Source organism: Artemia sp. Qi Xiang Cuo, chromosome 19, assembly GCF_049724085.1.
Source record: "Artemia sp. Qi Xiang Cuo chromosome 19, ASM4972408v1, whole genome shotgun sequence".
In the NCBI taxonomy this organism is placed as follows: Eukaryota; Metazoa; Arthropoda; class Branchiopoda; order Anostraca; family Artemiidae; genus Artemia; species Artemia sp. Qi Xiang Cuo.
In genome coordinates this window covers 55469519-55483542 of record NC_142812.1, presented here as the reverse complement: position 1 = coordinate 55483542, position 14024 = coordinate 55469519, and the positions used below count along the sequence as shown (strand labels likewise).

General features: G+C 34.8%; 1 protein-coding gene across 1 annotated transcript in view; it reads left to right on the top strand.

The window, feature by feature from the left end:
* Nucleotides 1–14024, top strand: part of Pdzd8 (PDZ domain containing 8) — a 245494-nt gene that overhangs the window by 35470 nt on the left and 196000 nt on the right. Inside the window, exon 4 of the mRNA XM_089105143.1 lies at nt 13167–13324. Within this exon, the coding sequence (XP_088961269.1) occupies nt 13167–13324 (158 nt within the window). The remainder of the gene's footprint in view (nt 1–13166; nt 13325–14024) is intronic.

Below are 14024 nucleotides of genomic sequence, written 5' to 3'. Positions count from 1 at the left end.
TCTGGATTCTCTCTCGCTCGTATTCAAAGGAATCAAAAACCATTACAATCTATGTCACTTCAAAACGGAAATAACGCAATCGGCTGCCGGTTTAGTTGCAAGCGTTGTCAATTCCCCCACGGAGTTGCAATATATAAAAATTAAAAAGTGCATCACAAATTGAACTAGGGCTGCCAAGAAAAAGAAAACTTATATAACATACAATAATTAGGTTAAAGAATATATTGAAAGGATTTATTGAAAAAAAAAAAAAAAAAATATCAACAAAAAATTATTGCTTCCTCCCCTAAAAAGCAAAGCTTGTCCGGGGGGGAGGTAGAGAAAACAAAATCCTTAAAACAAAGAACACTTGACCACCGACACCACTAATATCATCAAACTAAACAATAAATACAAAATAATATCATATATTATACTTCCTCTGGGAACATCATATCAACAAAACCCCCACAATAAATAAATCAATCAATCAGTCATATTCAGCAAAAAGCAGTTCCTTAATGATTTCTCTAAAAATATTGGGGTCACCAATAGTCTTAATATCACTATTCAAACTATTCCATTTCCGCTTACCACTATAAAAAACAGAAAAACATGAACGGGAAGATATACCTCTAGATACACAGAAGTCAGCTCTACCCCTTGTATCATGAGAATAAACAGTAGACCTAATGGACAATAAATCACCAAAACAACGAGGCTGAACATCCTGCTGCAGTCCAAAAATAAACCACAATACATAGAATTCACGAAGGCCTGCAGCCGGCAAAATTTTTAAATTTGGGTAAATTTCTCCAACAGACTTACGTGGAGATATACCGGCTAAAATTCTTACTGCATGATTTTGTAGAACTCTTATTAGTTTTAGCATAGAAGAAGAAGTAGAGAGCCAAATTCTCGAACAATAAAGTATATACGGGTGTATTAAAGAAAAATAAAGATGGCGAAGGACAGACTTGGGAAAACCATGTTGGAGTTTCTTCATTATACCGAGATTTCTTGCCAGAATTTTGCTAGTTAAAGTTGCATGTTCCTTAAAAGATAGAGTTTCATCTATTACGATCCCAAGGTACGATCGCCATTGGGCATATCTAATTCCTTGATCCATTGGTAAAAGTTTGATGATCGCGAGAAAATAATAAAGTTAGACTCAGCCATGTTAATCCTTAATTTATTTACCCTCAGCCATGCTATAATTCCATTAACTGATTCCTTCATGGAAATCTGCAGCAGCTCCGCTGTCTTAGCTGTGCTAATGGCTGTTGTGTCATCACCAAAAAGTGAAACTGTTTCATTAGTCGGGTTTAACGTTAGTTCGTTTATTCTATAGCAAAAATTATTTAGACAATTTGCTAGATCATTAATAAATATCAAGAATAATATAGGACCGAGAACTGATCCTTGCGGAAGACCTATTTCAGTACACTTTTTTTCGGAAGAAGAATCATTTAGTTGGACAAACTGATAACGATTACTTAAAAAATTTCTTAAAAAAATTAATGATTTACCCCTCAAACCATACACCTCACACTTCTTAAGTAGAAGTTCATGATCCACAGTGTCGAAAGCTTTTATCAGATCTAAAAATATAGCACCTATTTTAAATCCTTTTCTAATACATCATTAATAATAGTTGTCAAATAAATCATCGCCTGTTCCGTTGTCCTTTTTCTACGGTACTCAAATTGTGTCTCTACCAGTATTGTGTATCAAATTGTGTCTCTACCACCCTTATGAATTGGGATTACACGGGCAACTTTAAAGCAGTCTGGGAATTTTCCTTGACGAAAACACTTATTAATTAACCCACATAAAACAGATATAACAGGAAAAATACATTTAAGTGTTTTTAGAGTAATATGATCGCTACCAGATGAACTACTACGCAACCCATAACTAACTTTTTTAATTTCATCAACTGTTAGAAGTCTAAGGTGAAGAGATACATCAATCGGGTCCCTCAGTAAGGACTCAAACCTTGGATCTCCACTATCAGGTACAACTGACATAGCTAAATTCAGACCAATAATCGAAAAATAACTCTGAAATTCATTGCATATGTCCTTTTCAGAATTCAAAGCCTTTCCCATTGCAATAATTAATTCATCAGGTACGCTATTTATTTTTAATCCAATCACTTCTTTTATTAGTCCCCAGGTTTTCTTAGGGCATCCTTCGACCTCCTTAAACTTTTTCTCAAAATATTTCTTTTTTTCATTTCTTAAAATTGTATTCAACCTATTTCGATAAATTTTATTTAATTGCTTATTTTTTTGTGTCGGGTTGATTATTTGAGCTCTATACAATTTGTCTCTTACATTTATTTGCTTCAAAATCACAGGACTAATCCAAGGTTTTTTGCTTAAGTTTTTTCTATGAAACGGTTTAAATGTGACTACTTGACTTATCAAACTCTGCAACTTTTCATGAAATAAAACAAACCTGGAATTTGCCTCCTGAACTTCGCCTAGAACCTCATGCCATTATACCTTTTCTACATCATTTTGAAGTTCCATCATCGCATTTTGACTGATCACTGGAATCCTTGATTTTTTGCCTTTAACCACCTTCGTTACAGTTCTAAAGCTAGCTGAAACTCCAAAGTCCTCAGATACATCGTTGATAAGGACCCTGGGAAGACTCGAGGGTACATTAGAAAGGATGTTATCCAGAATCTTAGCTGATGTTGCCGTAATTCTTGTAGGGATATTTATACAAGGATGAAACCCATTAGATATACTTCTATTAATAAATTCAGTGCTAGCAGATGACTGGTCTATAAGGTCAATATTAAATTCCCCCATAATAAAACATGGCATAGAGTTAATCGGGAGTTTTATTAATTGTTCTTCAAATAGGTCCATAAAGTCTCGGAGCAGGCTCTGTGGAGGTCTATATACTACAACAATACAAAAGTCCAAATTCTCTCTAGTTATATGTAGAACAAAACACTCGCAAACTTTCTCTCTATATATTGTAAGATCTTCTCTTATTGAAACCTTATAATCAGCCTTAATATAAGCTGCTAGGCCTCCATGTTGGTATTACTCTCGATTCCTTTTAAAAATTAAATTATAACCAGGGATATGTAGTAATTGCGGGTTATTATCATTTAACCACGTTTCAGTTAAAACGATCACCTTAAAGACATTAGTATTTATTAATTCCGATAAAAATCAGCGCAGAATTCAATCCCTGACAATTTAAATGAAAAATGTTAAGGCAAAAATGGCCCCTATGACAATACAAGGGTAGTGTCCCTTCTTTAAAAATATACCTTGATGGTTCATTTGTGAAAATCTCAGTAGCATTAACATCTAAATTTATATTTATCCTTTCATTAAACTGGCTGGAAAAATCAACCCTTCGACTTTCAAGTTGTAGGACATTGCTGTTCCCAGGAGGTAAAACGACATCTCTAACCATTAACAATAAAAGTTAATGCATGTGGCGGTAAAGGGTGGTGGTGGCGAAAAAAATCATTATCAACTAAACGTATATCTAGACCTAGATAAATACAAAAAAAAATAGCAATATATATTCCGTCAAAGCGGACGTAAAATTTAAAAAAGCACATTATTGCAAGCTTCATCACACAAAGCAAAACCATTCAAAAAGACATCAGCCCAATACCACCCACTCAATAATTTCACATTAACAAACATTTTAAATTATTTACTCAAAAATAAAAATCATCATTAACCTAAACATTTCAAAATCATCACTATCAACTTTTCCATATCTATTTGATTAAACCAAGCGAAAAATCAAAGATAATTAATCAATAAGTAAACTAAACACATTCAATAAAACACTTATTTCTTAGCACCTCTGGAAGCTGTGGAGGGAGGAGGCTTATGTGCTAGTTCCTCAATCCATTAATCACACGTAAACTTCACTTTCATACCACCCGGACGTTCAAACCGAAGATATGGTGGAACTGTGTTTGATACCCATGAAATGATACCCATCGTTTAAAGACGCAATTTTTTTTCATACAGTTTTTTTCTTGCCTCTCTCACAGAAAATGGGGCATCATCACTCACATAAATGTTTCCCTGGTTTGCTATTTTTCTTCCTTTAAGCTTCTTCCCCTTTTTAAGGATTTCAATCTTGTTTCCAAAGTTTTTTACATTAATCTTAAAATATTTCTTATCCATTTTTATAGTAACAACTGAAAAATGGGGTATCACTGGTAAATTTAGTCCATCCGTACATATCTCGGTAAACATACGTTTGGCTTGATCTTCATCCTCACACACTGCATTCCATACAACCACATAGTTTTTGTTAGGCTGATATTCTGCAGCCATAAGCCTATCAGACATACACAGGGTCTTTTCTTTAAAATATTTAACTTCTGCCTGCAGGTTAAAATTATCATTTTTCCACAAAGAAATGTCTTTTTCTACAGCATTTGTACAAGACTTAATCCCGGAGAATTCAGACCTTAAGGCTATTTGCTCTGATTCAATTGCTTTTATTCCATTTTCTTCTACAATAAACTACTATTCAATTGCTTAGACTGAGCAACGAGTTTCACGCATAATGTCCATCATCTTCGCTAAGTCCTCTAATAGGGTCATTAACGAAACCTGAGTTGTCACTGGCTTCCGAATATCCAGGTTTCCTGACGTATTTGGGGTACTTGTAGCACTATCCTCGCTAGAATCAATATCTGGACGACTCCTTTTATTTTTTTTTCTTGCCCATCTTAACTTAGTAATAGCTAAAATTGGCTTACCGGCAAAAGAAGAAACCACCAGTACTAAATCAGTCCTTTTTCCCCACTGTACTATTGCTTTAATCTCATATTACGAATAATTTGAGCCTTAAATCACTTTGGAGGAATAATAGCTAATGATTTCCATTGTTGAGTTTTATTTAGGGAAAGGCTTGTATTTTCAGATTGTCTTTTATCCGATTGTACAAAGTTTTCATTATATTACAGCATGCAGATAATTTAGCAATAATCCATCGTCATTCATTTCATTACGTGATTCATAGAGTGGGCGATAGCAAGCAGTACGGTCTTAACCGGTTGAGCAATGAATCATGACTCAAAATATATATTGAAACATTGTGTCACAAAAATAACATTGTGTCAATATTCTTCAGGTCAGGCAAATTATACAATTTGAAAAGTAAGAAGAAAAATATGTAGTCACAATTAAAAAAAGTCGAACTTAAAAGGCTTTAATCGTACTCGGCCTCATCCAAATTTAAAGTATCCACTAGCATCGATTCTGACTGAAGGAATCTACTTGTTTCCATTTCTTTATAGCCCGAGTCAAATCGCTGGGGATCACTCAGTCATGTACTCCACTTGACGACCTGAGAACAAGTTGTTTCGTTTTCATCAGGGACGAAACACTCGAGACATTTAGCCTATTCTGGTTTTTAGTTTTGATGACCGACAAAATCAAGAACTGTCTCTCTGCTCCAGCACTTGAATGAAGCAACCTGCAGAGATTCAGAAAGAACTTGGGCAAGTATGGAAAAAGTTCGTTTCCAGCAGCATCTTTAAAAAGGGTTAAATCTAACCAATAACGCTAGCACCTGTTAGGAGACTATAGGGTATTTTCCAAATAACAAATTAAGCAGGCACACCAGTCCTGAGTTCACATAGTTTGCGTTTCAAAAAAAATACGAAGAGTAAGCCGAGAAAAAAGTAGTGATTTTTAAGCGCTAGGGGTGACGCGAAATCGCAAAAAATGAAAGCAATAGTAGCCATAATATATAACGTAATCGAAATCTGATTTTGTAATGAATGGACCCTAATTTTTTCCCCCGAATTCATGGAAAATAACAAAAGTTTTGTTTACTACAAACCATGAATTTTTACTAGATTTCGGGAAATTTACTAGATCCTCTATATTTACTAGATTTTTTTTTACTAGATCTAGTAAAATCCTACTGACGGTGGCAACCTTGAGCATCCGTAGACTAACTGACATGTAAAACTTTTAACTGCTACCCGCAGTATATCATCATAGTCAGCGCAATAGCGCTGCCTAGGTAAAGAACGATGTTGGCACAATGTTTTATTTATTTAGACCAGGGCATTTGGTATCAAAGGAGTTGTCTTAGTAACTTGGAAAAGGATTCATTTGATTGGAAATCGAAATGGCTAGTCCTTTTTTTATAGTCAAAAGTGATTTGAAGGCATCTAACACCCCTACCACACCCACCATTTCCCCAAACATAACCAATCAAAATTTTTCCATTTTGTTCAACGTAGTTGAACGTTCTGGAAATTACGTCTTTGAGGATGACACCCCCCCACATCCCTCAGTTTAAGGGTTATAAGTTATGCCCTGGAGGCATATAAGGTTTTTACAGAAAATATTGTCGTAGAAACCTCAAAAAGGGCTCATTTGACTGGAAATTGAAATGGCTAGTGCCCTTTTCAATAGTCGAAAGTGATTGAAAGGCAACTAACCCCTTCCACGCCCACCATATCCCCAAACACATCCAATCAAAATTTTTAGATAGCCATTTTGTTCAGCATAGTTGATTTTCAGATAGAAATTATGTTTTTGAGGAGGACACTCCCCCATCCCCAGGGAAAGGGTTGTAAGTTATGCCCTGAGGGCATATAAGGTTTTTATAGAAAGCTTTGTCGTAGAAACTTCAAAAAGGGCTCATTTGATTGGAAATTTAAAGGGGAAGTGCCCTTTTTAAGGTCGAAAGTGATTGAGGGCAACTAACCCACCTCTCACGCCCACCTTTTCCACAAACACATCCAATCAAAATCTTGAGATAGCCATTTTGTTCAACGTAGTTGAAAGTTCTGGAAATTAGTTTTTTGAGGATGACAACCCCCCCCCCCCACATTCCTCAGGCCAAGGTTGGTAAGTTATGCCCTGAGGGTATATAAGGTTTTTATAGAAAGCATTGTCGTGGAAATTTCAAAAAGGGTTCATTTGATCGGAAATTGAAATTGGAAATGGAAATTGAAATTGCAAGGGTTGTAAGTTATGCCCTGGCGCATATAAATTTTTTATAGTTTTTATAGAAAGCGTTGTCGTAGAAACTTCAAAAAGGACTCATTCGATTGGAAATTGAAAGGGCTAGTGCTCTTTTTAATAGTCAGATGTGATTGGAGGGCAACTTCTCACGCCCACCATTTCCCTAAACACATCCAATCAAAATTTTGAGACAGCAATTTTCTTGAACGTAGTTGAAAGTTCTGACGTCAGGTATTTGAGGAAGACAACCTCCCCCCCCCCACACACACATTCCTCAGGGCAAGGGTTGTAAGTTATGCCCTGGGGGCATATAAGGTGTTTATAGAAAGCGTTGTCGTAAAAACTCAAAAAGGGCTCATTCGATTGGTAATTTATAGAGATAGTGCCCTTTTTAATAGTCGAAAGTGATTGGAAGGCTTGACTTTTTTTTCAAACAGTTCGTGGTAACGAACTGTAAGTAAGGAGCGACCCGGCTCAATGGTAACCGAAACTCTAGAAAACAGAAATCTAGAAATCTAGGAAATCTAGAAATCTAGAAACTCTAGATTTCAAATATATAACTTTCATCAAGTTTAGTGCTACCCATCCAAAGTTACGCGCCTGAGAAAATTTGGCTGATTTTCAAAAAAAAAGGGGAAGGACCCCCTAAAAGCTATAGAACCTTAATGAAAATCACACCCTCATATTCACCGTATCAGAGAGCCCTACTTTAGAGGTTTCAAGCTCCCATCAACAAATATGTGGAATTTTGCATTTTTAGCCAAAACAAAGATCACGGGTGCGTGTTAATTTGTTGTTTTATTTTCCCCAAGGGGTGATCATATCGACCCAGTTGTCCTAGAATATCGTGGGAGGGCTCATTGGAACGTAAATTAAAAGTTTTAGTGCCCTTTTTAAGTGACCAAAAAAAAATGGAGGGCAACTAGGCCCCCTCCCACGCTTATTTTTTTTCCAAATTCGCCCGATCAAAATTTTGAGATAGCCATTTTGTTCAGCATGGTCGAAAATATGATAAATATGTCTTTTAGGATTACTTAATCCCCCGAAGTTCCCAGGGGGAGGGCTAAAAGTTATGAACTTTACCCAATGTTAACATATAGTATTGGTTACTGGGAAGTATACAGAAGTTTTCAGGAGGTTTTTTTTCTGTTAGCGGGAGGGAAGGGTGGGTCGGGGGTTATTTTGGAGGATCTGTCCATGAAGGAAGTTTTCATGGGGGAAGGGAAATTGCCATGAAGGGGGCGCCGGACTTGCCAGCATTATTTATTGGTTATTGGGAAGTATACAGACATTTTCAGGAAGGATTTTTTTCTGGAGGGGGGGCTAGAGGTGGGGGTTACTCTGGAGAATCTTTCCGTGGAGGATGTTTGTTTGGGGTAAGGGACATTTCTATGAAGGGGGCGCCGGATTTCCAAGCTTTATTTAAAAAACGATCAGAAATTAAATAAAAAAAACAAGTTTTTTCAACTGAAAGTAAGAAGGAACACTAGAACTTAAAACGAACAGAAATTATAACGTATGTGAGGGGGATCTCCCCCAAGTCAATACCTTGCTCTTTACGCTACAGTTGTTTTTAGTGCTTTCAAAAGAGCTATCTATTCTAATTAAACGGCCTTTGTGATTCAGGGGTTTGTGAATCAAATTTTTTTTTAACTTTTAACGTAAAGAGCGTTGCATTCACTATGGGGAGAACCCCCTCATATACGGTAATAACATACACGTAATAATAGAAAACAATAAAAAAACAAGCGATACGGCTCAATAGTAATCGAAACTTTTAAAAACGGAATTATGATGTCAATAAATCTATCAAAAGAATTTCTTTATCATGCTGATTTAAAATATATAAATTTAAATATATTTAGTACTACTCATCAGAGGCTACACGCCTGAGAAAATTTAAACGATTTTTTAAAGAGGGGGGGAAACATCCTCTACAAGTGAATGACTTTTTATGTAAAACACACCGTCATATTAAGCGTATCAGATAAACCTATTACATAAGTTTAAATCTCAAATCTGCAAAAATCTGCAACTTTGTATTTTTTGCCAGAAGAAAAATATACAAATAAAGAAGTTAGTTACATAAGTTAATTTGTAAAGACATCCATTTAGCAAAAGAAAAGTAAAATTTTTATGCAAATTTTGTTTACTTATTAAATGATGGTTAGCCAAAATAAAAGCTGCATTAACTAAAAAACGATCAGAAATTAAATAAAAAAACAATTTTTTTAAACTGAAAGTAATGAGCGACATTAAAACTTAAAACGAACAGAAATTATTCCGTATATGAAAGGGGCTGTCCCCTCCTCAACGCCTCGCTCTTTACGCTAAAGTTTGTCTCTGTCTCACAAATCTATTTTTTAAAACAATAAAAAACTTTAGCGTACAGAGCGAGACGTTGAGGAGGGGACAGCCCCTTTCATATACGGAATAATTTCTGTTCGTTTTAAGTTTTAATGTCGCTCCTTACTTTCAGTTTAAAAGACTTGTTTTTTTTAGTTAATTATAGTAAAGATCGATGTGGGTAAAATGTATTATTATTTTTATTTTCTTTTTGCTTAGACCAGGGCACTTTGTATCGAAGGAGTTGTCGTAGGGACTTTGATAAGGGCTCATTCAATTGAAAATAGAAAGGGCTAATGCCCTTTTTAATAGTCGAAAGTTATTGGAGGGGAACTGGTCCCCCTCCCACGACCACCCTCCCATTTCCCCGTTATGTTTAAAAACTAAATGTTGCCTTAAGATTAAATCAAATGCACTGTGTTAATTCCCAATAAGGCATCCCAGGAGTATCCCAAGAACGACGGAGGGTATTATGTTAAAACTTTGGGGCCACTTCTGCTCTTGAAATTTAACCAACTCAACATAGCGTAAGTATACCGAAACTATCAAAGATAGTAGACATAGTTTTTTGCGAATGTTTTCATGTTATTCATTTAAGGTCATCTAGAGAAGATATGAAACTAGATTAAAAAGTACTACTTGTGTCCAGATTTTTAAAAGGGCATATGTTGTTAAAAATTGCTGAAAATTTATCTCCAGCATACAAATAGCGGGCCAAAATATAAAGTCCTAAAAACGAAAAGTCTTAAACGAAAAGATTTAAAGTATTATTTTCTTTTTCCCTGAAAAGACTATGTCAATATAAAACGAACAGAAATTAATTTAAAAAAAACTTTTTCCACAAAATAAGTTTTTCAAAGAAAAGTAAAGAGCTTCGTCAAATAAAAAATTAGCAAAAAATAAAATCAAATTATCTGCCAAGCGTGAAACTACCACAAATCACCATTGACAAATAAATGAAACCCAAAACGAACAGAAATTACAATAAATAACAGTCGAACTCAAAAGGAGCAGAAATTAAAATGAGTAGGGATCAAAACCCCTATGCCTTCCCAAAGACAGAACATAATTTGCACTTTACTGGAAAAAATACAAATGAATGTGCATTGTCAGTTTAATATATATATATATATATATATATATATATATATATATATATATATATATATATATATATACACTGATATTTAGTAATAAAAAAATTAATATTATTTGCTTTATTAAAGTTATAAAAGTAAAAACATTTTATTTTTTTAGTAAAGTGCAAATTTTGTTCTGCTTGGGAAGGCATAGGGGTTTTGAGCCCTACTCATGTTAATTTCTGCTCGTTATGAGTTTGACTCGGTTATTTATTGTAATTTCTGTTTGTTTTTGGTGTCATTTGTTTATTGATGCTGATTTGTGGTAGATTAAAGTGTAAAGAAGATTGAAAGAAGTAAAGAAGTTGAACGAAATAAAGAAGTGTTTTTAATTGCAAAACATAGTTACGGTACTAATGTCACAGAGATACATAGTGTTTACACATTATTAAATAAAAAAACAAACAAGTTTTTTTTAATTGAAAGTAAGGAACGACGTTAAAACTTAAAACGAACAGAAATTATTCCGTATATGAAAGGGGCTGTCCCCTCCTCAACGCCTCGCTCTTTACGCTAAAGTTTTTTATTGTTAAAAAAAAGAGGTGTGAGAAAGTCAAACTTTAGCGTAAAGAGCGACTTTACTAAAAGCAACTTTACTATAAACTATAAACTTACTATAAACTTTAGCGTAAAGTGTGACGTGTGACAAAAAGTGTAACGTAAAGTGTGACGTAAAGTGTAAAGTGTGACGTATAGTGTGACGCAAAATTTTTCCTTTGTTTTACTGGTTTAACATGTTATACAAAAGAACGCCGAACGCCTATTTTGGCGTTCTTTTTACTAACTCAAAATTTGACTTAATTTGGCAAGCCTCCAAATGAACGTACAGATGGAACTTGTGTATTATAACGTCTAATAGTCTTATCTTACTTATCTTATTATCTTAGTTAATAGTCTTATTATAGACAATAAGACAAAACCTCCAAATGGCAAGCCTTCATGAACGTACATCAGAAATAAACCATAGGAACAAAATGGCAGGCTGTAGTCACTTTCTCAATGACTTGGCTTAGCTATCACAGGTGACTTAATAATTGATAAATATGAAAAATCCAATCACGAGAGCTTTTGTCACTGAAACAAAAGACCCTGGCAATGAATTTTCCAAAAAGAAGCAAATTTAGTCCTAAAGGTCCTCTATTTAAGTCTTTTACCCACTAGGTACTTGCTCAAGGGCATATTTAATTCATATAAGGTGGAAGAAACCGACCCTAATTGGAAGATAAAGCGTTTTAAAGTCCAATTTTAAAAAGGCTGGGTTATTTTTACTGCAGGGATGAGAAATACAACTGTTGGCTTGCGAGAATACGTCAACAAAGTGAACCGATGGAGTCAAAACACGCTTTTCATTACGGGAGTTTACAACCGTATATTCTCTTTGGTGGTGTACTTTTGACGGTAATATACGAAAAGCCCCTCAAACCTAGAATTTCTAGGAGGTTGTAAGATCCTATGCACTAGGATGACTTTTTGGGCTATCCTTCCCATAACCTTGATATCTAAAAGATTGTTATATAGTTTTGTACAGTCCATCAACTAACCCAAATTTTAATGTTTTGTTTAAGCTTGCCCCCTCAGAGGGGGCAAGACCTCCTCCACCCTAAATTGCTATTCGTTTCCCGAAATAAATTCCTACGTAATGCTAAATTCCCTGTGCAATAACGGCTTATGAGAAGAATTGACAATTATTCTTCTTTAATGACAGGCAGAAAAAGGACAATACTTATACTAGAAATCTCAGTGATAAAGCCATAAATTTTATTATTTGATCGAAAGAAATTATTTCAATTTTTAATTGAAATTTCAAATGCTAAATTGGTTGACACTATCACCAAAGCATTACAAAGTGATAGACTAAGGGAATTCAATTCAGTAAAATTATTTTGCAAGCCTCAGCGTCGGCTAAATGTCTCAAAGACAAAGGGCCCATTAGCGAACTCAACCATGGGACTAGCCACCATCGAGAGCTATTGACAGTCTGTCGTTTGACGATGAATTTTGACTGAAAAGATAATGAAATTTCGCGTCCTCCGTGTTGGTAAGGTTTTCACTGAAAGCGAGTAGCAACAGAGGGGACTTCGAAAGCTAGCAAATTGCTCAAATGATATCTGCTTTGAGCCGATTTTTCGCGAGAAAAGCTATTTTTTGTTGATTTTTATCTGATTTAAAAAAAAAGTTTTTTTAAAAAATAAAAAAAAAGTTCAGCTCCTTTTAATCGAAAAAGAAAATTCACTTTTTCTAATCACTAACAAGTTTCATTAAAACTGAATATCTTTGTCTTTGGCACAGGACGAAGGAGTTAAATGGCTTTCCTAAAATTTCTGGGAAAATAAGTGTTGGATTTTAGTTTTCTGTCCTTTATTAGGATGTCTTTTCCAAGCTTTACAAGATACGTTGAGACCACCCAATCATTTTGAAATAGTTTGGCTGCACAAAAACTAAAAAATTTTATAATGGAAAAGATATGGTGACCCTTATAAGGTACAAAATCCCTTTAAGGCAGATGTTGTCTCATCGTTCGCCCTCTACAGGGGCAAAGGTGAAATTAACAAGGTACCATTAACGCAAAGATGAACAATTAACAGTTAGTGCTAATTCTTTCACAATGAGCAGGGAACAATCCTAGAAACATGGGAATTGCCGACATCTTTGTCCCTATGAGAATGTTTTGAAATTATTAATTTGTGTAGAACAATCTTTTTATTTTCAGCGAGTGGTTTGAAAGGGGAGGGTAAACTAGGATTGAGTAGGAGGCCTTTTACCCATTGGGCCTTCTCATTTATTAAACCGCCAATTGTGGACATGGAAGTAAAGTCAACCATACAAGGAACAACCTATTCAAAAGTAACAACGCTTGTAGCTGCATTGGTAAGTTGTCATTCCAAGTATATCTTTCTCTCTCTCTCTCTCTCTCTCTCTATGTGTCTCTATATCTGTGTGTCTCTATATCTGTGTCTGTCTCTGTCTCTCTTTCTCTGTATCTCCTTCTATTTTTGAGCTCTCTCTTTCTCTTTAATCTTTCTTTCTTACTTTCTCTGTGTTTCAGTCTCTCTCTCCCTCGCTTGTTTTGTCTTTTTCCCAATCCATCTCTCTTTGTTTTACACGTACTAGTATTTTGTAAAAAAAATGTAGAAAACAGAATTTTCAATTTAAATGAATAGATGGAAAAAAAAATTTAAATGCCAAATGCACAAAGATTATAATACCTGTTAGGATAATTTTGTTCTTTATGCCAGGGACTAATTAGTGTTTTCCTGAAAGCACAAGTGCAACAAATAGAGCCAGTTTATCGCTGATCTTGCATACTATCGTATCTGCCAAAAATTGGATTTTGGATTTCTTTGCTTTGAATGAACCAAAAATCCAAGTTAAAGTCATATAGACATTTCCAAAATCCAACAAAATTATGCATTAGGATCCTGAGAAGAATCTGAAGATTCGGGAAATGTCTAACTGACTTTGAACTGGATTTTTGGTTCATATTTAAAATAAAGAAATCATATTTTTGGTAGATGTTATAGTATACAAGATAGGCCACAAATTGGTAATCGCAAGTGATCTATTTATC